This window comes from Benincasa hispida, chromosome 2 (assembly GCF_009727055.1).
Source record: "Benincasa hispida cultivar B227 chromosome 2, ASM972705v1, whole genome shotgun sequence".
Lineage (NCBI taxonomy): Eukaryota > Viridiplantae > Streptophyta > Magnoliopsida > Cucurbitales > Cucurbitaceae > Benincasa > Benincasa hispida.
Genome location: NC_052350.1, coordinates 2,566,059 through 2,591,174, shown reverse-complemented (window position 1 = coordinate 2,591,174; position 25,116 = coordinate 2,566,059). Strand labels below are relative to the sequence as shown.

Here is a 25,116-nt window from a genome sequence, read left to right as displayed (position 1 = left end):
TTAAAAAAAATACTATTTTGGTCCATACCTTGTTAAAACATAATGTGAGATGGCTTGTATTTTTTGATAATTAGGTTGCCAAGCAAGTTAGTCATGTTAAAAAAATTTAGGGCTTCAGTTTTGAATTATGTGGTAAAACAATTTTCTATATGAGATCTCAAAAGTCATTTTGCGTCCAAAATTTTGGCCGTTAACTATTTTGGCACTTCGGTTGTTGACATTTTAGTCCACCTTCATCTTGTTTATCTCACACTAGATGCAATTTCATCCTCAAGCAGATTTCATCAGAGTTGAACATAATCTTAACAGTAAAGACCAAAATAAATATTTTATAAAAAATCTAGAACTAAATCGAACATGTTGAAAGTTTAGAGACCAAAATAGAATAAGACTCAAAATTCAAGGATCAAATATAGGGTTTAAACCTTTATTTAACCTAAAATGTTGGGTCCACAATGGTAGTTTTGAATGTTACGAAACGCCGTCGTTTTGTTATATGAGTGTAGAACATTGACAGAAAAATGCTCATCTTCCTCTATAAAAAGCTGCATGAACTGCAAACCCATTGTCTTACCATTGAACTCAAACCCGAGGCAATTACGCCATTACTCTCTCTCTCTCCGGCTAAAATGGCTTCTCCGACTCCGGCTCCGGCTTTAAATGGTTGAATTCTTGTGCATTTTCTACTGTAAAATGCATTTTGTTCTAAGCTTAATGACGATTGAGCAAAATTAACAGTAATTTTCTCTAGCAGGCGAAGAGCGATTGATTCAAAAGAAGTACTGGATTGAACATTCAGCCGGACTGACGGTAGAGGCTATGCTGCTCGATTCGAACGCCTCTGATCTCGACAAAGAAGAAAGGCCTGAAGTATTAATTAATTAATTAATATCGAACAGTTTAATTTCAGTTTCATTCTATTAAATACATTATAGTCTCATTTCGATTTCGATTTGACGCGATTGCAGTTTTTAATTTTGATTTCGGTTCGAGAAATTTGGAATTTCGTTTTGATTTTTCTGAACACAATGAAATTTCAGGTGCTTTCTCTGCTTCCGCCGTACGAAGGAAAATCGGTGCTGGAACTTGGAGCCGGCATTGGACGTTTCACCGGCGATCTGGCGGAGAAAGCCGGCCAGGTTCTGGCATTGGATTTCATCGAGAGTGTGATCAAGAAGGTAATTTAATATGTGGATTTAATCTTTATGAACATTATGAACTTGGATTGAAAACAGGTAACTGATTTTTGAGTTTTTGATTTGGAAATCAATTTCTTAAACCCTAGTTTTTGTTGGTTTGTTTGTTTGTACCAGAATGAAAGCAATAATCGGCACCACAAAAACGTAAAGTTCATGTGCGCTGATGTAACTTCACCGGAGCTTAATATTTCAGAGAATTCGGTGGATTTAATCTTCTCGAATTGGCTGCTCATGTATTTGTCTGATATAGAGGTAAATTACATTATCTACTCCATATAATTTTATATATTATATTTTAGTTCAATAATGTAAGAGAATGGATTTTCGAATATCTAAGTATAATTTAACAAATTGAAATTGGTTAAGAAATAGTATATATATATAAATATATACATAACAAAGTACTCCAAAGAAAAAAAAAAGTTTTTGGACTCCATGTTTTGTGTCTATTTTCTATTTATTTCTAGGTTTTCAATTTAGTATTTACGTTTTGAGTTTTGTTTCATTTTAGTTTCTAAATTTTAAAATATTATAATTTTATTCTTAAGATTGAAATTTTATTTCAATTTGGTCCATAAGTTTCAAGATTTCATATTTTTAATCTAATTTTTTCATTAAGTACTTGTACTCACTTTCAATAATTGTTGTCAATTTCTATTAATTAATTAAAAATAATTATGAGTGAAATTATAAATTTAATTTCAAAAGTGATTAAAAAATAATATAACATAGTTATTTAGAATTCTTTTAATTATTTTAAAATAATATTTAGTGAATTATCGAAGTTAAAATTGTAAATCTTGAAATATAGAGACCGAATTGAAGCAAAACTCAAATGTCAATGGTAGAATTATAACGTTTTGAAACTTAAAGACTAAATTGAAACATCGAAACCAAACTCAAAACTTTCGGACTAAATGTATAACATTTTAAAAATCTTGGGACTAAATAAAAACTAAACCTAAAACTTAAGGACAAAAAATGTATTTTTTTTCCCAAAAAAAATTTATGAATAGTTTTTTTTTTTTGACCGTTGTAGGTAGGGGATTGGACCTTTAACTTTGAGGTTATCATGTAATTTATTTTTCCTTTTAAAAAAAGAACAGTTATATATTTCTTTTATAGTTTTGGTTTGGTTTGTTTTTTAGAATACTTTTTTTTAAAAAAGAAAGAAAAACAAGTGGGTTCCACCTATTTTTGTAAACTCACTAGTTGTTTAATAAAAAAAATCAAGGGATTTATATAGACGGTACCTAATCATGTTTTAAACAAGCTACGATGTAAATCACAAGAGTGTTTTTATTAATTTTTAGGAGTTATTTTTAAGGTTGTATTTGATAACCATTTTTTTAAAATAAAAAACTTACAAACACGGTTTCAGTAGGTAGTTTTCTTGCTTTATTATCTATTTCTTAAAGCATGTTTTAAAAAACAGATAAAAATTTTAAAATTAAAAAACTATTTATGAAATTTGACTTAGAATATTTGTGTTTTAAAGTAAGTTGTACCAACAAACTGTGAGAAATAAGTTTAAATGAAAAAAAAAAAGTGCAAAACGATTATCCAATGAGAACTAAAATTTTCAACACTTTATTTTGTATTATTAATATGAGTGTTTTTAATGTCTAATAAACTAGCAATCTATTCACTTGCCTAGAAAATCTAGTATGAATAAAGCTCAATTGACATAAAATTCGTATTGTTAATGTTTCTAACACTTACACATTGTATTAAAGAAAAAAAAACTTACTACAGAGTGGGAAGATGTTAGGTTTAAACATTTTTCTTCTCTTAATTTGTGTTTTACTATTGAAATTTGGTGTAATTTATATCTTGACATGTGAATAATTTTTCAATTAAGTTTATAAGAAGTTAAACTAAAGCATTTTTGTGATGGAAAATTGCAGGTGAAGAATCTGGCAGAAAGGATGGTGAAATGGCTGAGAGTTGGGGGCCATATTTTCTTCAGGGAATCTTGTTTCCATCAATCTGGGGACTGTAAACGTAAATACAACCCCACCCATTATCGAGAGCCACGTTTCTATACAAAGGTATTTCTCAAATAGCAATGATTAGATGTAATCTAAATTGCAGCTAATTTATATATTCTCTATTTCTTTATCACACAAAAAAATAAAAAAAAATAAAAACTACGACGTGTCAATATTTTATTGGACTATATTTAGGATGCACCAATATAAGTACATCTAAAGGAGTATCCAAGTTTTTTTCTTTCTCAATGTCTATACTAAAATTTAGGGAAAATAAGATTAAGATAAGTTTCAACTATCATAATTAGTTAATCTTATTTTCGACTAATTAAGACTATAAATAACTACATTAGGGGCGATAATAAAAACTTTTATAAATCCTACTTTGAAATAGAATATTATTTTAGAGAGTCCTATTTCAATTTTAGGATGATATTTCTTTGTTTGACCATAAATTTAGCTTAATACCCTGAACTTTGGAATATGGTTTTATTCAATTATGCATAATATTAATGTTGTAAAAGGTGTCTAATATGTGCTTCAACTTTACCCATTAACCATCGTGTTAATTTTAATTTCATTTTAACGGGAAAAAAAGCTCTAAGAATAATTTATTAAACAAATTTCAAACTTTAAAGGTAAAGTTTTATAGAGATTATATATATATAAGTTTCATGAATGGTAAAATATGACAGTAAGAAATTAATGATGGCCAAAGAGAGTTTAACTCATCTAATATTATAGACATCGAGGACTAAGAGATGTTGACGTTCAAATAATCAAATCTCCAACCTCATTTCTATTTTATGAAAAATAGAAGTTAATTCGATGGAATTTAATGAAAGAAAAATAGTGAATTTGGAGAGATTTTCACACCACTTGTTGAAATTATGGTTTAACTCATTAAATGAGGGTGAAAATTGATTTGTAACTTGTAAGATATGGGGTTGATCTGAAGCATTGGTATAGGTGTTCAAGGAATGCCATATGGAGGATGAAGGTGGAGATAGCTATGAGCTATCCCTGGTTGGCTACAAATGCATCGGAGCTTATGCCAGAAATAAGAAGAATCAGAATCAGGTTCCCAAATCAATCATCATCACTCTGCTCTGTTTCCTTCAACCTTAAAAGGGATAAAATTGTGTGTGGGTTTTGCAGATCTGCTGGATATGGCAGAAGAATAAAAGTTCCAACGACGACAGAGGATTTCAACGCTTCCTAGACACAGTTCAATACAAATGCAGCGGCATTCTCCGCTACGAGCGTGTCTTTGGGCCAGGCTTCGTCAGCACCGGCGGACTCGGTAAGCGCTAAATCAATTCGAATTCCATATAAAATGGGCCTATTCCCGCAAGTGACTCCATTGTTAGAAGTTTAGTTTTTTTTAAAGTACAATTGTAAATATAGTAATCAAATACAAAATATTATTAGTAGATATGTTATAACGTAAAAAAAAATTATAAATATAATAAAATTTAGATCGTCTATAAAACATTGGTAGGAGTATGTTAATAATAGATTATATCATTGGTAGAAGTTTATCAGTCATAGACCGTATAATTTGATAAACTTTGTTACATTTATAATTTTTTAAAAATATTGTTATACATTTAGGTTCCCTTTCGTTTTTTTTAGATTAAGCATATTTGCTCCTAATTTCTTACCTGATCGACATGTTTTTTTAAGTACAATGATTGAATTTTGAGCTAAATTTAAAAAATATATATTTTTTAAAATTTTTTTTTCAAACTTTGGCCTGATTTTTTAAACTATCAATAAAAAGCAGATAAATTTTGGAAATGAAACTAGTGTCTACATGCTTAATTTTTAAAAAACAAAAACAAAAAAACCAAATAATACTAAAAGGAGTCCTTAATTATTATCACTAAAAATTATGGTAGTTATTTTTTTTACTTGTTAATAAGTGAAAAGTCATAAATACCTCAATATTTAAACTTCGCTCTCACAACTTTTCTAACCAATATTTTTCAATTTTTATCCTACTCCCATGAAAATTGAATAAGAAAATCTAGAACGAAAACGTCCACATTTTTAAAAATTTAAAAGAAAACACTTTCGGATGTGTTCGTTGTTTTGTATCGTGAAAATGTTATAAATGGTTAATTAAAAGAAGATTAAACAAAAGAAACCAAGTTTGAAAAGAATTGGAAACCATGAACTTCGATTGAGATTTTTGACCAGTTTGTGATTTCTGACTGAGATCTCGGTTGAAAATTATGATTTCCAACAACTTTTTTTAATTAGTTTTTTTTTTCTATACTATTTTATATAATAATATTTAGTTTTTGTTTTCTTTTTAAAATTAAACTAGACAAAGAAAGAAATAGTATCTTTAAAAATAAATCAATTTTTTCTTTTTGATTGTTATCATTTTTTTTTAAAAAAATATTACTAAAGAATCGTACCAGCTTAAAATGTGGACAAAAGTTACGTTTTATATATTTTTTTTTATCCAACTTTGATGAAAGTAGATTAAAAGAAACTTTAATTTTTGTGAAAAAGTTGGTAAAACTCTTGAAGTAGCAATTGAGCCAAAAGCTTAATCTAATAGGTGAAAGTAAGATGAATTTAATTGTAATATCTAACCATCCTCACACTTGTGGGCTTGAAATATTTAGAATGTCCAACGAAACAATAAGTGGAAATGAATAATAAATTGACGCATGACATCATGAACCGACCATCCTGAACCGACATACTCTAATACCATATTAAATTACCAATTAACGTAAAAGTCTAATCTGATGAGTGAATGTAAATTTAATTATAATATCTAACTAAAATATCAAAGAAATATCAATGAAAAATTGAAGAAAGTAAGAGTATTATGAAGCTACTTTCAACATTGTGACGCCATCTTAGGACTTATAAATAAGTTTTTAAAAATGGCTCATTTTAAAAAATAAAAATCATAGGAACCACTTTTATCAGTTTTCTTAAATCAATAATTTATTTTGATATGACATGAGATTTGAAAAATCTATATGAGTATCTGATACGTATTATGATAAAAAAAAAAAAAAAAAACAGAGACAACGAAAGAATTTGTAGCGAAACTGGATCTAAAAGCAGGACAACGAGTTCTGGATGTGGGTTGTGGAATTGGGGGAGGGGACTTTTACATGGCAGAGAATTTTGACGTGGAGGTTGTCGGAATAGACCTCTCTATTAATATGATCTCCCTAGCTTTAGAACGTGCTATTGGACTCAAATGCGCAGTAGAATTTGAAGTGGCCGATTGTACAAAGAAAGTGTATGCAGATAACACATTTGATGTCATTTACAGTCGAGACACCATTTTACATATTCAAGTAAAATTATTTTATCTCTTTCTATTTCCGTTTATTTTGTGTCTAATCTTTGAGGAAAGTGAAAAGAGAAATTGTGGATTTTGTTTTGTTTTAGGACAAACCTGCGTTGTTTAGGTCGTTTTACAAATGGCTAAAGTCAGGGGGAAAGGTTCTGATAAGTGATTACTGTAAAAGTAGTGGAACTCCTTCCCTTGAATTTGCAGAGTATATCAAGCAGAGAGGATATGATTTGCACGACATCAAATCCTACGCTCAGGTAACTTTTCACCCAACACAAATCGCTTTACTATACTATTAAAATTTCTGTCATTTTGATATATATTTTTACGTTATGATTTAAGGAAAATTGACATCTTTGCTACATTGTAAAAAAGACTCATGCATCGTAAAAAAATAAGTAACAAAATGTTAGTAAATTGAAGTCACAATATTTTTGTAGATGTCGTTGTTCACGGTAAAGTATACTTGTTAGTTCCAAATTTGTTAATGTCTATACTTCTTCATTTTATCTTATATTTTCATCTTTTCAATTATACTTTGGTGTTGGTACTAAGGTTAAAATTAGTTGATGATAGAGGTAGATCAGGACCTATAAAAAAAACAAAACAAAATAAAATTATCAAATTTTGAGAAACTTGGAGGAAGAATTATAAATGTCATGCTGTTAGATGATGCCTTGACCTTGACTTAGGCCAACGATTAGAATATCATTTTGATATTTGTATATTGAATTTCATTTTATTTTATTTTAGTTCATATAATTTTAAATTTTAAAATTTTTGAATTTAATCTAAACATGACTAAATTAGTCTTAGTTTGAAATATTTTTTTATTCAAATAAGTTAAATAATACTAATTATTATAAAAAATGTGGACATATTTTCAAGAAGGTAATTATTTTAAATCGTAAAATTAATTAAAATATTTTTAAATATAGTAGAATGTCAATACCTATGTCTATTCGTGTCAATAAATGAATTAATTTTATTATATTTGAAAACAATCCATTTCAAAATCTATATATAATGTCAATAGGGAGTTAAAGAGAAAAAAAAGAAAAAGGAAAGTTGACATAACGTTGGTGATTTTTTAACATGTTTTTTTTAAAGTTTATTAAAAATCAATTTTAACCATCAACAATAAAGGTATAATTCTCAAAATAATTTGACATTTTTTTTTTTATTTATGAAAATTTTCAAATTAAACATAAGGAATCGAGAATATACAAAATTTAAAGGAAGAATGATTAGAGAGAACCCAATTGCATAATTTTTAAAATTTTCTTTTTTTATTTACATATGATCTGATGTATTCATCAATCAACGATGAACAGATGCTTGAAGAAGCTGGTTTCAACAACGTGGTAGCCGAGGACCGAACCGATCAGGTTTTACTTTTTACATAATTAATTTGCAAATATATATTTAATTAAAAACTTTGTTGGGATTCTTCTTCATCTTCATCTTCTTTGCAGTTCATGAGTGTTCTTCAAAGGGAACTCAACGCTGTTGAAAAGGAAAAGGAAGCATTCATCCATGACTTTTCTGAAGTGAGTTTCTTCTTCTTTTCAAGCCCGTTTAAACGGACCTTCTAAAGGTTTTAAAAAGTGTTTTTAAGTGAAAAAAAAAAGTCACATTTAGATCGGTTGGATAATCATTTCAGTTTTAGTTTTTGATCTTTGAAAATTGAAAAAAACTATTGCCTCGTTTGGTTCTTGAATTTTAATTTTTGAAAATTAAGTCTACAAATACTTATTCCATCTCTAAATTTCTTCTTTTTTTAAAAATCTATTTTTTACCATGTTTTCGAAAACCAAACCAAAATTTGAAAACTAAAAAAAAAAATATATTGTTATTGTTTTTTTTTAATTTGGCTAAATTCAACTGCTTAAAAATATGTTATGATCGTAAGAAAATATGAGAAATAGAATTAATTCTTAAAAACCAAAAATAAAAAACAAAGACCCCATTTGGTAACCATTTTATTTTTGAAAATTAAGCTTATTTCTTTTCCTTTCTTATAATGATTTGCATATTTCTTAAGTACAATGGTTAAATTCTAAAAACAAAAACAAGTTTTTTTTAAAAATTTTAAAAAAAACTTGATTTTTTAAACTATTGGTAAAAAGTAGACCATAAATAAAGAAATTTTGGAGGTGGAAGTAGTGTTTATAGGTTTAATTTTAAAAAGCAAAAAAAAAAAAAAAAAACAAAAGATTATCAAACGAGACCAAAATGGTTACCAAATAGCTTTTTTTTTTTTTTTAATTTTTAAAATTTAGCTTAGTTTTTGAAAATATTGGTAAAAAGTAAATAAAAAAGAAAAAAATTGAAATGAAATGAATGTTTATAAGCTTAACTTTTTCAAAAATTAAAATAAAAAATCAAATGGTCACCAAACAGATCTTAAAAAATCAATCCAAGACAGCTGATTCATCTATTTTACAACTCATAAATAGATTCCCTTCTTGTTGTTTGTTTTTAATTTGTAATTTTGATGTTTTTTCCCTCTGATTTTGTGAATATAATGCAGGAAGATTACAATGATATTGTTGGAGGTTGGAAGGCAAAGTTGAATAGGTGTTGGTGTGGAGAGCAAAAATGGGGATTGTTCATTGCCCACAAAACAAAATGATCAACACACCGACTTCCTTTATTAATGTAATTAATTACTTTGTTATTCAGCTACTACTGCATCTATTGTTTTTCTTTTGTTTTTAGTTCAACCATTAGGCTTAAAAATGATAATAATTGTGTTATCTCACTATTCGATTGAACTATGTTTAAATTGATTTTTCTCATTAATAAAAGAAAAAATTAGAAAAAAATAAGTAATAAAAATTATTAAATTAAAAATAGAATTGGCTCTCGAGTAGTAAGTTGGTAACAATCTTCCAAATAATGGCTATAATTCTCTTCAATCATCGTTGGAGTTGGAGATGGACACAAACACTAATAATTGGATGAATGGAATTAATCTACTATCTAAAAATTAAATGTTTTTTTTTTTTCCGTTTAAAGGAGTGAAGATGAAGAGAGTGGAGGAACGGTTGGTCACTTCATACTGTTTCAAGTCTCAAATTTATGTTTAAAAATTTTAATGAATTTCTAATTGATATTATAACTTCTAGAAACATTAAAGAAACTTTTGAAACAAAGGATTAAGGTCTCGTTTGATAATTCATTTGCTTTTTTATTTTTATTTTTGAAAATTAAGTCTATTTTATCAACATTTCCTACAATGATTTGCATTTTTATTAAGTACAAAGTTGAATTATTAGCCAAATTCCAGAAACAAAAACAACTTTTTGAAAGCTACTTAGCTCTCAAAATTTAACTTGGTTTTTTAAACCATTAGTGAAACGTAGATAACAAACGAAGAAATTTGGAGGTAGAAGTAGTATCCATAGATTTAATTTGAAAAAAAAAAAAACAAAATAATTACCAAACAGAGCCAAAATTATGGGGTATTTTATAATTTTACCCTCATTTACTAATGAAACTTCCTTGAGAATTCCTGTTTATTGGGGCTTAAGAGTTTCAATTTCGGTGGAGTTACAAAGATTGGCGGTTAGGTGGTTGTTAATGTCTTAACTATTAGATAACAAATTGGCAGCTAGGTGGTTGATAGCTTCTTACCTATTAGATAACAAATTGAGAGGCAAGTGGTTGTTAGTGTCTTACTTATTAAATATGAAAGAGTTCCACCTTGAGAATAATGATGGAACCCCATCTTATACAATAACAAAAATTTGGATTTGATCCAAAAATGTTAAATCCAAAGAAACATAATTTTGAAAGAGCAATGCAAGAAGTAACATCTTATTAAGATTTTAAAGTCCCTTTATTTGTTCAACATGGGATCTTCAACATGCCTCTTAACATAATGCCTATTTGGATACATTATTTTTGGATCGAATCACAATTTTTGTTTTTAGGTTGAATGACTCTTTGGGCTTCATGGGCTTTAATACCAATTTTTGTTTGAATTTTCATACCCCAATTGTACTTAAAAATGACATGATTGTTAGTGTTTTGATGTTGACTATATTTTTTGGTGCGACAAACTTGAATGTTGGGAAGTTTGTCCTTCTTCATGTTCTTTGTGATGTTACACAAAATGTCTCACTCGGTGTATTTATTGTTTGGAAATACTTTCCTTGTAGGATATTATATGCACCTTATTTTCATGGATTATTTCCTTTTTTTGTCGTGGACTGACCTTAGTGTTTATCCGCTTCCTTCCTAAAGTTTTGAGTATTTCTAAAGATATGGCCTATTTGCTTTAGGGTTGTTGTCTTTGAAAAAGTTTCATTCTATTGGCTTTGTTGCGAGTTGAGTCACTTGACACGTGTGTGTTGAAGAAACCATTTCCGTTCATGGGTGTTCAAGACCATTGAGAGACTTGTATTTGTGTTAGTCGAGAGTTTTTTTAAGACTATCTTGACGTGAAGCTTTCATTCGTGAGAGAGGTGATCATATTTAGGGGGCCCAAGTTTTATCAAGTGAAGAGTACTTCATATAAGACAAGAGAAAAAAAAAATCAAGAGTATAGTTGAGAATGAGTCTCACATTTAGGAGACCTTAAGTCATTATTCACAAGAATTAGACTATTGTTTGTCACTATAGATGTCTTCTGTAATAGATAAGTACAACACTGTAATTACAACATTATATTAGTGAAACTATCTTTTCTTGAGCACACTACTCTCATATGTGGGTACTATTGCATCACTCCTACTATCCAATTATGGGCTTTGAGTGCATTCATGCTATCAACAACGAAGAGAAAGGGAGAGAGGGATGGGTGGCTCTTAAGCTAGATATGAGCAAAGTCTACGACAGGGTCGAGTGGCCCTTCCCTCTTGCTATGATTATTTCGTTGAGTTCCAATCAAATCTGGTTTCGTTGTATTATGAATTGTGTGGATTCGGTCCATTTCTCAATGCTTATTAATGGAATGCCTCAATGGAGGTTTGTGCCCTAAAGAGGTCTCCGTCAAGGTGATCCTCTCTCCCCCCGCCTCTTCCTCATTTGTGCCCAAGGTCACACGACTTTAATCTGAAGAGAAGAATCACTTTTTCTCATCTGTGGTCTTCGAATTAATAATAAGAATATCTTTCTCTCATTCATCGTCTTCGAATTAATAGATACTGTCTTTCTATCTCACATTTACTTTTTTTTTTTGTAGATGACAACCTGATCTTCTTTGAAGCCTCTATTAATGAATGCCAAAGAATTCGCTATGTTCTTTGAACCTACGAAGAGCCTTAGGACAAACAATCAATCTGGACAAGTTTGAATACCTTTTAAGCAGAACATTGGGGCTTCCTAGGTGGGGAGGATAAGTAGGGAGTTGGGTGTGAGATTTGGTTAAGTCTTTTGGTATCTAAGGGATGTTGGCCCAGAATTGTAGGAACAAGTCTAGGCTGTTGAACAGCCTATGTGATAGGGTGTGAAAAATCCTTCAAGGGTGGAAATAAAGCCTCTTTTCCAATAGTGGTAAGGAGATTCTCATCAAGGCAGTGGCTTAAGTGATTCCGACTTACACCATAAGTTGCTTCAAGGTGGGTTTTGTGACAAATTTAACCACGTTTGTGCTAGATTTTGGTGGGGCTCTAGTGGGGAGAAAAGGAAAGCACATTGGATGAGTTGGAAGAAGTTATGCTGTAGTGAGGATACTGATGGGCTTACATTCCGTGACATCAAACTCTTGAACCAAGCCATGTTAGCTAAGCAAAGCTAGCGGATTATTAAGAATCCTCACTGTTTGCTCACCTAGGAGCTTTGAGGTAGGTACTTCAAGGATGGAAACTTTCTCAAAGCCTTAATGGGGTATAATCCATCTCTAACTCGGAAGAGTATCCTCTGGGGAAGAGACCTATTCATGGGAAGGTACAAATGAAAAATTTGAAATAAAGCTACCATTTATATCCACAAGAATCCTTAGCTTGCAAGTAATAGGCCAAAAATTCCTATTTGTTTGAATAGAAATATGGAAGAAAAACGTGTTCACGATCTTTTCGGGTCGTTGATGGAACTCATCCCTCATTAATGATAGCTTATTCCCCAATGAGGTTGAGGCTATTCTTAGTATCCCCCGTAGGGGAGGAGGGAATATTGATGAGATTATCTGGGGTTTGGATCCTAAAGGTTTCTTTTCGATAAAAAGTGTTTACAATCTTGCGGTGAATCTTTGGAATGCTTCTTGTGCTTCTAGTTCTAATGCGCTTAGGTTGAAGCCTAAGTGAAAGTCGATATGGAAGCTGAATGTGCCTCATGGAGTTAAGTTGGCAGTGTGGAAGCCTCTCAACAATATTCTCCCACTGCCAGCAATATTTTAAGAAAAGGAATCTCTACTGACCCTCTTCTTTTTGTTTTGTAAGAAATACTTGGAGACCTCATGTTCTTTAAGGATGCAAATTTGCTAACGGTTTATGGCTTTCCTTGTTCCATCCTATACAAGTTTTTGGATGGTTTGAGGGAATGTTGGAGTCTGTTCGACAGTTGGGATGAGATTTTAAAGGAGCTTGTTGGTTCAGATCAAGAGGCAGCGACCGTCCTTCTATGGGACGTTTGGACCCATCGAAATATGGTGAAATCTTATGGTGTTGCCCTAGATCGAATCACTTTTTTGCATAGGGTCTGTGTGTACGTCAAGGAGTTTAATTCAAAGGTTTTTGTTGCTCCCCCCTCAAATAGGGTGGAAAGGTCGGTGAGTTACTCTTGTTGGTTCTTACCTACCCATGGGCATTGGAAGCTCAATTATGATACTTCGTGGGTGGAATCTGTTGGTCTTGGTGGGATTAGTTGGGTTTGCGCGACTTTGCAAGGCCTCTTATCTTTGCCGAGAGTGAGAAGATTTCGACGAAATAGGCTATAAAGAATTTGAAAGCAGTAGCGGTGGTTAAGGGTCTTTCTGCTCTCATTGACCAGTTCGATGGTGGTCTTATTCTCCCTTTGAACGTGGAGTCCAATTGTTGCGAGCTCATTCATGCTTGCTGCCACAAGGAGTTTGATCTGTCGAGCTTGATGGCCTGGTGAATGGGATTGTGTCTTTAGCTAGCGAGGCTTGTGTTCGGTCTTTCGTCTGGTGTTCGCGCTCGGTGAATGGTGTTGCACACCGTCTTGCCCGTGCAGCGGTGGATAGGGGTAGTTTTGGATTTTGTTGTGGACTCTCCTCTTCTTCCCATTCTGAAGATGTTGGGAGGGTTTCTTTTGTTTTGCCTGATTGGTTTTCCTCGATACTTGTATCTCTGACTCATTTTGTTTAATTGATTTCCTTTCTTAAAAAGAAAAAAAAAAACTACTATCTTTCTTGTCTATTTTATATCTTATTACTAGTTTTGACTTAATATTACATGTAACTCATGATCATCTGTATTAGATGACACTTCTTTCAACATTTTTTTAAACATGAAGAATCGGATTATTTTGATAACAATACTTTCACTTCATTGATTGTGGTTGTACAAAAAAGGAAGAAGGAAAGAAAAACTTCATTTTCCCCTAATTAAAAATATTAAGATTAAGATTCCATTATTCTCCCTTTTGTAACTTCAACTCAAAAAGTCAAACTAGCTAATTTGTTCGATTCTCATCCCAAAGAAAAGCTCAACTCAACAATGGCGTCCTTCGTTAAATCCACTTCTTCTGACCGTAAGTTGGTGGGGGAAGAACAAACTCTACGATTCACAGATTCTTCTTTTCGAGATTTCACTTCCCGTTCTTATCAATTTGATTTGAAATGTTAAACCATAATTCAGGGGAAGAACGTGAGAGACAGAAGAACTATTGGATTGATCATTCCGCAGATTTGAATATCGAGTCGATGATGGTCGATTCCGATTCTCATGGACTTCACTCGGAAGAAACGGCTGAAGTAACTCACACACTCTCTATCTTCCAAATTTCGACTACAGTGAAAATTTCCAACTCTAAATCCAATTCTGACTTCTGCAGGTGATTTCGCTGCTTCCGCCGTACGAGGGGAAGACGGTAGTGGAGCTTGGGGCTGGCATTGGCCGTTTCACGGCGGAGTTAGCTCAAAGAGCGGCGCAGGTTCTCGCTGTTGACGTTATTGAAGATGTGATTAAGAAGGTAATTTTCTAAATGCAACCAAGCTTTTTGGTATTTCTTCTTCATTTTTACTTTGTTGTTTTACTTTTGCAGAATGAGAGTATCAATGGGCATAATAAGAATGTGAGGTTTCTATGTGCTGATGTGACTTCCCCAGAACTTGATATTCCTGAAGACTCTGTGGATTTCATCTTCTCAAATTTGCCGCTCATGTATTTTTCTGATGAAGAGGTAAGAACAATCTTTCTTCTTGTTCATTTTCTCCTCTTAGTTTAGAATTGATGGAGCCATGTACAATCTAGTGATAGTATGGAGGGAAGTGAGAGAGATATTTGTATACAAGTGAGGAGAGCATCTCAATTGATACAAGAAAATCTAGGTAGAATTCAATATATTTCAAGATAAAGACTCAGGTCAAATTGTAAATTATAGAGACTAAATATTTACTCATAAAAGTTCAAAGACAAATTGCTATAGTTTTGAAAGTACATGACTAAATTGTATCAAGTCAGAGATTTTTCTTTTACAATTTAGTCATGTACTTTCAAAATTATAGCAATTCATCAGAGATGTTGAATGGGTGTATGAACAACTATTCACTGAGAGGACTGACTTGGTCCTTTGTTTGAAAAGGATTGTTGGGATGAGAACATTATTGATTTCACTTGGGTTATTGTTGGATTTGCAGATTGTGAAATCCATTGGGTACTAGTTTTGAATTGTCCCCACCATTGTAGTAAGAGTCAATGCTTATTGATATGGTAGTTTAAAATTAGATGCACAAGCTAAAAGAAAACAGCATATAATATTCCACAAATTCTCTTCTCCCTTTCTCCTAATATTCACATTCATTTTCCGACGGATTAAGAGATTTAAGCTGTGATTTCTCTGCAGTTGGATAAATTTTAAGTCGATACAAAGCTCATGTTATCATTTTGTTTTATCTGCTCTGATCAATTGTTCAGTTTTGTCAATATGCATCCATCTCTTGGATCTACATCATATCTGAAATACGAATTTGATGGTAATCGTTTCTAATGAAGTACGTTAGCATTTAATTCCTTGGCGCTTCGAGGGAGCTTCTGTTTTGTTAGTAATTCTATGGTCTATATGTTTCCTCCAATTTTGGTTTGTGGACTGCAGGTAAAAATTCTGGCAGATAGGATGATCAAATGGTTGAAGGTTGGAGGTTATATTTTCTTCAGAGAGTCTTGTTTCCAACATTCTGAAAATTCTGATAAAAAGCACGACTTGTCTCACTACTGGGAACCAAGATTCTATTCAAAGGTTTGTCTTTTTAAGATTTTCTTTACGCCTCCCGCTTCGGCCTGTAACTTATTTTTGCACTTCAATGTGTTTTGTGCTTTTAAAAACAATGTTGGAACATAATAGCATCTATTGGCTGCTGCTCTGCCATTAAACTTCTTATTGCAATTTATGTTTGCAAAATACATACTATTCTTATCTAAACTAGTTACTTTCCAGGTTCTCAAAGAGTGTTATGCCAAAGATGATTCTGGAAATGTTTTTGAACTTTCTCTTCTTGGCTGCAAACCCACTGGAGTTTATTTGGGGAACAAGACGAGTCAAAATCAGGTAAACAATCCTTGTCTATGTCTGTTTATTCTGTGCTTGTGTGTGTGTGTTTTTTTCCCTAAAGAAAAATAGTGAATTTGGAGAGATTTATACCTCACTTGTTGAAATTATGGCGATATACTCATACAAGTAGAATCCTTGTCTGTTCTATTTTCTCGTTTTCCAATTCCTACATATCTTGAACCCAAAAGGATAAAACTCTGTTTTTGGGTTTTGCAGGTCTGCTGGATATGGCAGAAGAAGAAAAGTTCCAGCGAAGGCAAAGGATTCCAACGCTTTCTAGACACAATTCAATACAAATGCAACGGCATTCTCCGGTACGAGCGTGTCTTCGGACCCGGTTTCGTCAGCACCGGCGGAATCGGTAAGTGATAAATCAATTATTTAGGTCCCGGTTAGTTACCATTTCATTTTTTGTTTTTAGTTTTTTAAAATGAAGCCTATAAAGTCATTTCTACCTTTAAATCTTTGCTTTATCTACTTTCTACTGATATTTTAAAAAACCAAGCTAAAATTTGAAAAGTATATATATATATATATTAAAAACTTGTTTTGGCTTTTAGAATTTATATAAGAATTCAACTCTTACACTTAAAAAAAATGAAAACTATTAAGAAATTGAGAGGAAACAAGCTTACTTTTCAAAAATGAAAAACCAAATGGTTACCAAGCAGGGGCTTGAGAAATCTGTTTGAATATCTAATATGTCTTATCATAGAAAAACAGATACAACGAAAGAATTTGTAGCGCAACTGGAGCTAAAAGCAGGGCAGAGGGTTTTGGATGTGGGTTGTGGAATTGGGGGAGGAGACTTTTACATGGCCGAGAATTTTGGAGTGGAGGTCGTCGGAATAGACCTCTCCATTAACATGATCTCGCTAGCTTTAGAGCGTGCTATTGGACTCAAATGCCCAGTGGAATTTGAAGTGGCCGATTGTACAAAGAAAGTATATGCAGATAACATATTTGATGTCATTTATAGCCGGGACACCATTTTACATATTCAAGTACAATTATTCTATTTTTATCTATCTTTGTTTATTTTGTGTCTGATTTTTGGGGAAAGTGAAGAGGGATTGTACGTTTTGTTTTGTTTCAGGACAAACCTGCATTGTTTAGGTCGTTTTACAAATGGCTGAAGCCTGGCGGAAAGATTCTAATAAGTGATTACTGCAAGAGTAGTGGCATTCCTTCCCCTGAATTTGCAGAGTATATCAAGCAGAGAGGCTATGATTTGCACGACGTCAAATCCTACGGCCAGGTAATTTTTCACCCATCACAAATTGAAATACAACTCAAATCTCAAGGGTAAAATTGTAACGTCTTGAAACCTAAAGACGAAATCGAAGCCAAACTCAAAACTGAAGGACTAAATGGGTAACATTTTGAAACTTAGTGACCAAGTAGATATTAGACCCGATTTTTACAACTTGTCCTAAATCTATAAGTTTGAAGACTAAATTTTTACGACTGAAAGTTTGAAATTGTAATTACAGTTACCAATATAGGGTCCGGTTTTTGCAACTTGCCCCCAAATTTTTGTTTGCATCTGATCTATTAAATCAACGATGAACAGATGCTTGAGGAAGCTGGTTTCAGCAATGTGGTAGCAGAGGACCGAACCGATCAGGTTTTACTTTTCACATCATTTAATTTGCAAATATATATTAATTTAAAACTTTGTTGAGATTCTTCTTCTTCTTTGCAGTTCATCAGTGTTCTTCAAAGGGAACTAAACACTGTTGAAAAGGAAAAGGAAGCATTCATCCATGACTTTTCTGAAGTGGGTCTCTTCTTCTCAAATTTCAAGCCCTTTGAATTGACTTTCTAATCGTTTAAAAGAATGTTTGAAAAAAACAAGTCTTTAAACACTCGGGCCCTATTTGATAATATTTTTTTTTCGATTTTTGAAAATTAAACTTATTTCTTCCCAATTTTATATAATGATTTGATGATTTGCATTTTATTTCAAGAGTTGTATTCTTAGCTAATTTTAATTTTTTTTATTTTTAAGTTTTCAAAATTTCGTTTGGTTTTTTTGAAAACACGGGTAAAAAGTAGATAAAAGAGCAAGAAATTTAGAGGTGGAAAGAATGGTTATAAGCTTAATTTTAAAAAACTTTAATAAAAAATCAAATAGTTATCAAACGGGATCTTACAAGATGAATGAAACATGCTCTTTCATTTAATTTACCACTCATATAGATTTCATTCCTCTTGTTTTTAATTTGTAATTTTGGGTTTTTCTTTTTTGGTTGATTTTGTGAATATAATGCAGGAAGATTACAATGATATTGTTGGAGGTTGGAAGGCAAAGTTGAATAGGTGTTGGTGTGGAGAGCAGAAATGGGGATTGTTCATTGCCCACAAAACAAAATGATCAAAACACCAACCTTTATTAATGATCAATTACTTTGTTATTCAGCAATTGCATCTATTGTTTTTCTTTCTTTTGAATTCAATAATTATATTGGTGAAGATCATACCATGTCTTAAACGATGGTAATACTTGTGCTACCTCACTACTCGATTGAAGTATGTTTAGATTGATTTTTATTGTCAATAATAATAATTAAAAAAAACATTTGCAAATATAGCCAATCAAGCCAAAAGTATTAGTTGATATAATAAAATACCAAAAAAAAAAGAGAGAATACTAATAAAAAATTGTAGATATGTTAATCCAAACTAAGCACACTTAACTTTAAAATTCTTATGATTGAGCCACCGAAAAGCAAGATGCACCTTGTTGATATAGGTAGTAACTTTTAATTCTTTTAAATCATTCTTAACCATACTTTCATGTCCTCATGATCCCTCTTATTCAGATGTGATATCAATTTATTCATGTACCTCTCTTAAACTCGGGTCGTTACATTCTTTCCTATCAGATTGGAGTTGGACACATCCATGGTGAAAAATTTCCACCGAGAAATTTCAACAAGGAAAATTTCGAGAATATTTCTTTTTAGAACTTTATAGTACTAAATTTTTGTCAAAATGTCGATATTTTCACAGTTTCTAGATTCGATATCGACGTGAGGGATGAATCGATATTTCCATTATATTGTAAAAAATCTGCAAAACTAATAATTAAGCAATAAAATATCACTAATGCAAATATAATATAAATGATAGATATGTTAACTTGCTTAAAAATCACAAAATATTTATTTACTAATTTTAATTTATTTTTTGATTTTTTTTTCACAATTTTTCCAAAATATCAATCGAAATTGAAATTTTATTGATATGTCCATCAAAATTTCCATGAAATTAAGACTTCAATATTTTAGTTATCTATTTTACACATTTAACTAATTTCAAGTTTTTTTTCCAGTTTTATGATCTTGATTATATGCTGTTCACACGAGATTTCATGAAAAATTTAATTCGTGGAATTTGAACTTTGTATTTGTATTCATTTCTTTAATGTAATGAGTGCAATCTCTAATACATAATCATTTGATGTTTTCTCTAAAAAAAAACTAATCTTTGGGTTTGTTAGTCTTCGTGGATGATAGGCGTTTGGGCTTGTTGATATGACCTTTGGACTTATTGAGTATAATACAATTCGTATATGTCATGTCAAATAGCACATATATATACATTCATGAACTTAGGTCCAATATTGCATATGTTTCAATTACTCGTATATGAGTATGATACAATTTAGAAAATAAAGCATGCAACTTTTCTAATATACGTTTTTCATTCGAATCAAAAGAAATAATATATAGATCCTTCACATTATTCTTACTATCAGTTTCAATATGATAAACCATTGTAATGTATATCTTTAAAACTTAGAAAATTTCTCTTTGATTGACCAGAGAACAATGCATTATTAATTGTGAATTTTGTCCCTAGGTAAAATAATATTTGATTTTCCCAAACCTTCAATCAAGTTTGCAGAATTTGATATTGTATTTACTTATGCTTTCAACATTGTCAATTTGAAAAAATATCTTTTTTACTTGTAAGTATTGTGTGTAGTTATACTGTTTCTAGATATAGATCTTCTTTGCTAATTTTTTAATCACCCAACATATAAAAATGATCAATATTTCTTCAGCGAGGGAAACTATATGAGCTCGTGTTGATAATATGTTGTGAAATTCAGGAGTACATCGGAACATAATGGGAACACGAATATGAAGAAAATATAATATAATGATATATAGATATAATAATAAACTAAAACTATAAAAATCGGATAAAATGAAAATTTGATGGAACTTTGAAGTGGATTAACTCACTAATGTATGTTCTTTCAAGATGCATCAAATATCACTATTTATAGAATCTGATACACTTGGGTACTATGCATAGTTGAATAACATAAAAATGACATTTATAATAATACGATCATTTTCCTTTATGTAATCTCAATTCTTCAACAATGGCGTCCTTCGTTAAATCTAACTTCTTCTGGCCGTAAGTTGATGGGAGGGAAGAAACTCCTAAATTGATTTTGATTTGAAATGTTAAACCGTAATTTAGGGGAAGAACGTGAGAGACAGAAGAAGTATTAGATTGAGCATTCTGCAGATTTGACTATCGAGTCGATGATGATCGATTCGGATTCTCATCAACTTCACTCGAAAGAAACGGCCGAAGTAACTCACTCACTCTCTATCTTCCAAATTTCGACTACAGTGAAATTTCGAATTCAAAATCCCATTCTGATTTCTGCAGGTGACTTCGCTGCTTCCGCCGTACGAGGGGAAGACGGTGGCATTGAAGATGCGATTAGGAAGCTAGTTTCCGAATGCAACCAAGCTCAGTGGTATTTCTCCTTCATTTTTCTTAGTTGTTTTAGTTTTGAGAATGAAAGCATCATTAGAATGTGAAGTTTCTATTTGCTGATGTGACCTCCCCAGAATTTAATATTCCTGAAGGCTCTGTGGATTTCATCTTCTCAAATTGGCTGCTCATGTATTTGTCTGATGAAGAGGTAAGAACAGTCATCCTTCTTTGTCATCCTCTCCTCTTAATTTAGTATTGATGGAGCCATGGACAAACCTAGTGATAGTATGGATAGAAGTGAGAGAGATTTTTGTATATAATTGAGAACATCTTAATTGATACTAGAAATTCTAGGTAGGATTCGATAGATTTTATGATACGAACTAAATCATTGATTCATTACAAATTGTAAAGTACAATGTCTAATTTATTACTTATTAAAGTTCACGGACTAGATTGTTACAATTTTGAAATACATGACTAAATCATTACAAATGAAACTACATTGTTACTTTCAAAAAAATCAACGACCATAAGTGTTTTTCAACTTTATTTATTTATTTTTTATCAATTCAAAGATATAAAATGGATGGATGAACGACTATTCGATGAGAGGATTGGCTTGGTAGTCCTTTGTTTGAAGAGAAAATTGTTGGCACGAGAACATTATTGAATTCACTTGGGTTATTGAGGTATTTGCAGATTGTAAAATTTATTGGGTGTTCGTTTTGAATTACCCCCACCAATGTGGAAAGATTCGATGCTTTTTCATATGATAATTTAAAAGTAGATGCACGAGCCAAAAGAAAACAGCAGATGAGATTCCTCAAATTCTCTTCTTGCTTTCTCCTAATATTCACATTCATTTTTCGACACGTTTAAAGGTGAAGAGATTCAAGCTTGTGATCTCTCTGCAGTTGGATAAATTTTTAGCTGATACAAAGCTCGTGTTATCATTTTGTCTTATTTGCTCTGATCAATGTTCAGTTTGGTCAATATGCATCTATCTCTTGGATCTACATCATATCTGACATACCAATTTGATGGTAATCGTTTCTAATGAAGTACACTGTCATTTAATTCCTTGGCTACAAACTGGAGTATTATCTGTTGATTTCAAGGTTGCTTCTTTGTAATTTCATCTTCTCAATGGAATTTCATTTTTTGAAGAAAAAAAATTGGCATTGTTCCATATTTCATGCTATAGATTTGCTGGATATGCCAAAAAAGTTTGTTCAGACAATGATAGCGGATTCCAACTATTCTTAGACACAGTTCAATACAAGAGTAGCGGCATACCGCAATACGAGCGTGTTTTTGGACACGGATTTGTCAGCCCTGGAGGTTTAGTTATGAGTACACAATGAGATTTTAAAAAATTCAAAAGATTTTACTGCTTGAACTCTGTTTAGCTATTTGATTTCAAGAGATCAGAAGCAGTTGATTTGCTTGAGTACATGCAAACCTCTACAATCCTTATTTGTTCAAGTGATTATTTGTATTTGATCAGATACAACAAAAGAATTTGTGGCCAAGTTGGACCTCAAGCCTGGCCAGAAGGTTCTTGATGTTGGTTGTTGCATTGGGGGAGCAGGCTTTTATATGGCGGAAAATTTCAACGTTGAGGTTGTCAGCATCGATATCTCCGTCAATTTGATCTCTCGAGCATTCCATTGGACTCGAATGTTCCGTCAAATTTGAAGTTGCCGATTTTAATAAGAAAACATATCCGGACCATAATTTTGATGTCATATACAACCGTGACACCATTTTACACTTCAAGTAAGCCATCTAAAATTTAAGAAGACAATGTCTTGGCATTGCAAACAAAGTATACTTCAACATCATGTTTGAATTGTTTCAGGACAAACCTTCTCTGTTCAGATCATTCCACAAGTGGCTGAAGCCAGGAGGAAAACTTTTTATAACTGATTATTGCAGAAATGCTGGAACTTCGTCATCCAAATTTGCCGAGTACATCGTGCAAAGAGTGTATGATCTGCATGATGTAAAAACCTATGGTCAGGTACTTCAGTGAACAATTTTCCAGGGTGTTTTCATTGGATCTTTTTCAACATATTAACTTGTTACTTTATTTATTTTCATTTGATGATTGAGGATGCTGGTTTCAGTGAAGTCGTTTCGGAGGACCGCATGTACCAGGTCTGAATTCTGCATCTCTTGCTGATATTATGAGCAAATGACATGAAAAGAAACTGTAAATTGTCTTCATGTTCTAAATTCTAACTCATAACCTTTCATTCTCCATTCAGTTTATACAAGTTCTGCCGCGGGAACTCGAAGCCGTTGAAGAGCAAAAGGACAGATTTATCCATGATTTTTCTGAAGTTGGTTCTTTCTCAGTTCTACCTTCATGTAGCTTATTGTCTATTCTGTCTACCAGATCTCTCACTTTCTATATGAACCACAGGAAGGTTACAACAACATCGTTTGTGGATGGAAGGCGAAGCTGAACCGAAGTTTATCCGGTGAGCAGGGATGGGGTCTGTTCTTTGCCAAGAAAATAAACTGAATTCTGATTGCTAATATAGAATTTCCTCCTCTTGCCAAATCAAGCTTAGCAGTAATTGGCTAAAGTGAACCTAGTTCAACGATCATTGGCATGACCTTCTTTTTTAGAGATTGGAAGTTCGATTCCCTATCTCTGTAGTTATGGTACTTAACAATAATATATTGACATGTACTCGTTCTATTGAGGTTAAAAGTTTATATCATAGAATACATATAGTTTATATTGTAGATATATTGGACAAATTATAAAACTATTTTGGTCTATATACTTTTGGTTATGGTTCTTTTTGGTCTCTACACTTTCAATATATTCATTTTGGTATTTTGGTCCCCGTACTTCCAAAGTCACTTTCTTGGTTCTTTCATTTTCATTTTTAAAATCCAAAATGGTTACTTTTTTAAAATTCAAGTATTAAAATAAACCAAAATTGAAAGTACAATGACCAAAATGAATATTTTGAAAGGATAAAGACCAAAATGAACTAAATTCAAAAGTATAAATATCAAAGTAGTGTTTAAACCTAAAATAAATTGAGGATTTGTAAGGAAGTGTGAGAATTCCAATCTAAATGTAATAATGATTAAACAAAACTTTTAACTTTAGGGAGAGAAACTTCTATGTCTGTGTCACAAAGATATAGTATAATATAATATCCTTATAATATACTAAAAATGGTAAATTAAAGAGAACAAAAAGAAAATAGTTGAAGTCAATATTTTAAGAGTTGATTTCAGAATAGAATTCTTTCAAGTTTAGAGCTGAGCTTACATATCAACATCAAAATTCTGACGTCATCCTTTTTCATCTTTTTCCCTTCTTCGCCGTTGCAGACATCTCGAAGGTCGATTCACATGGCAGAACCCATTTTTTGCCATATCACAGATAAAAGCTTTCTTCCTTATCTCTCTGTCACCTTTCACATGTCTCTCTATCTCTCTCTCTCTCTCTGCTATATTCTATTCATTCTTCACCATTTTATTTCATACCAAAACCATTCTCATCTCAAAAATAAAAATCAATTTATACTTCAAAACAAAACGCTAAATAATAATTACATCAATTTAATTCAATTTTAAAATTTTATATTTGAGTTGATTTTTTTTTAATTATTATTTTTAGGATAACCATTTCTCAGCCTCCTAAATAATTAATGTAAAAAAAAAAAAAAAAAAAAACACCATCATTTCAAACAGTATTGTATTAGACATGGTCATATCTATCATAGCCCCCAACACGATGGTTATGTCTATCGCGATATTCATTTTTGTCCACTTGATATAGTATGTGTTATGGATGGACATGTCTATCGTAGCTCTAATGCGATGACCATGTTTATCGCAAACTTCATTTTCCCCACAAATATTGTGATGGAGTGGAGAAAAATAAAGATCGCGATATACATGACCATTGTGTTGGGGCTATGATAGATATGATCATCCCTAGCACGATACTATATAAATGTAGTAGTGCACAAACGAAACAAGATGTTGGATTTCATATGTTTGTGGAGGTGGGTCATTAATCATTTTGTATATGTGAAAGGATCATCCGTACAAAAATCTTTTGATTTAGATTTTTTTTATTTGATTTTTTAGCTATTTTCACTAATCTCACTCAAATCAGCTCTATTTCACTTAA

The 25,116-nt window shown here is 31.7% G+C and overlaps 2 protein-coding genes and 1 long non-coding RNA gene across 7 annotated transcripts; all 3 read left to right on the top strand.

The window, feature by feature from the left end:
• Positions 1–514: 514 nt before the first annotated feature.
• Positions 515–9,288, top strand: LOC120072227 (phosphoethanolamine N-methyltransferase-like). Of its 2 annotated transcripts, none has more exons than XM_039024643.1 (12): positions 515–663; positions 755–870; positions 1,041–1,178; positions 1,314–1,451; positions 3,107–3,250; positions 4,160–4,270; positions 4,349–4,493; positions 6,242–6,522; positions 6,617–6,778; positions 7,856–7,909; positions 7,997–8,071; positions 9,055–9,288. In XM_039024643.1, exons 1-12 carry the CDS (start codon positions 522–524, stop codon positions 9,154–9,156), a joined length of 1,608 nt encoding a protein of 535 aa, XP_038880571.1. In that variant the 5' UTR covers positions 515–521; the 3' UTR covers positions 9,157–9,288. The 2 variants fall into 2 exon arrangements, with proteins under 2 accessions (XP_038880571.1, XP_038880570.1); XM_039024642.1 differs by having other exon boundaries at positions 561–663; positions 752–870.
• A 4,734-nt stretch (positions 9,289–14,022) lies between these two features.
• Positions 14,023–18,746, top strand: LOC120070690 (phosphomethylethanolamine N-methyltransferase-like). 2 transcript variants are annotated; one of them, XM_039022534.1, is made up of 12 exons: positions 14,023–14,180; positions 14,288–14,403; positions 14,484–14,621; positions 14,694–14,831; positions 15,744–15,887; positions 16,086–16,196; positions 16,416–16,560; positions 16,923–17,203; positions 17,296–17,457; positions 17,773–17,826; positions 17,905–17,979; positions 18,475–18,746. In XM_039022534.1, exons 1-12 carry the CDS (start codon positions 14,147–14,149, stop codon positions 18,574–18,576), a joined length of 1,500 nt encoding a protein of 499 aa, XP_038878462.1. In that variant the 5' UTR covers positions 14,023–14,146; the 3' UTR covers positions 18,577–18,746. The 2 variants fall into 2 exon arrangements, with proteins under 2 accessions (XP_038878462.1, XP_038878463.1); XM_039022535.1 differs by having other exon boundaries at positions 14,099–14,188.
• Positions 18,747–20,602: 1,856 nt separating this feature from the next.
• Positions 20,603–24,653, top strand: LOC120070925. Of its 3 annotated transcripts, XR_005480072.1 has the most exons (9): positions 20,603–20,815; positions 20,895–20,985; positions 21,080–21,153; positions 22,456–22,727; positions 22,810–22,971; positions 23,064–23,108; positions 23,219–23,293; positions 23,377–23,434; positions 24,309–24,653. It is a non-coding gene; the product is annotated as an uncharacterized LOC120070925 (long non-coding RNA). The 3 variants fall into 3 exon arrangements; XR_005480073.1 differs by lacking the exon at positions 24,309–24,653 and having other exon boundaries at positions 23,078–23,108; positions 23,377–23,804; XR_005480071.1 differs by lacking the exon at positions 24,309–24,653 and having other exon boundaries at positions 23,377–23,804.
• The last annotated feature ends 463 nt before the right edge of the window (positions 24,654–25,116 follow it).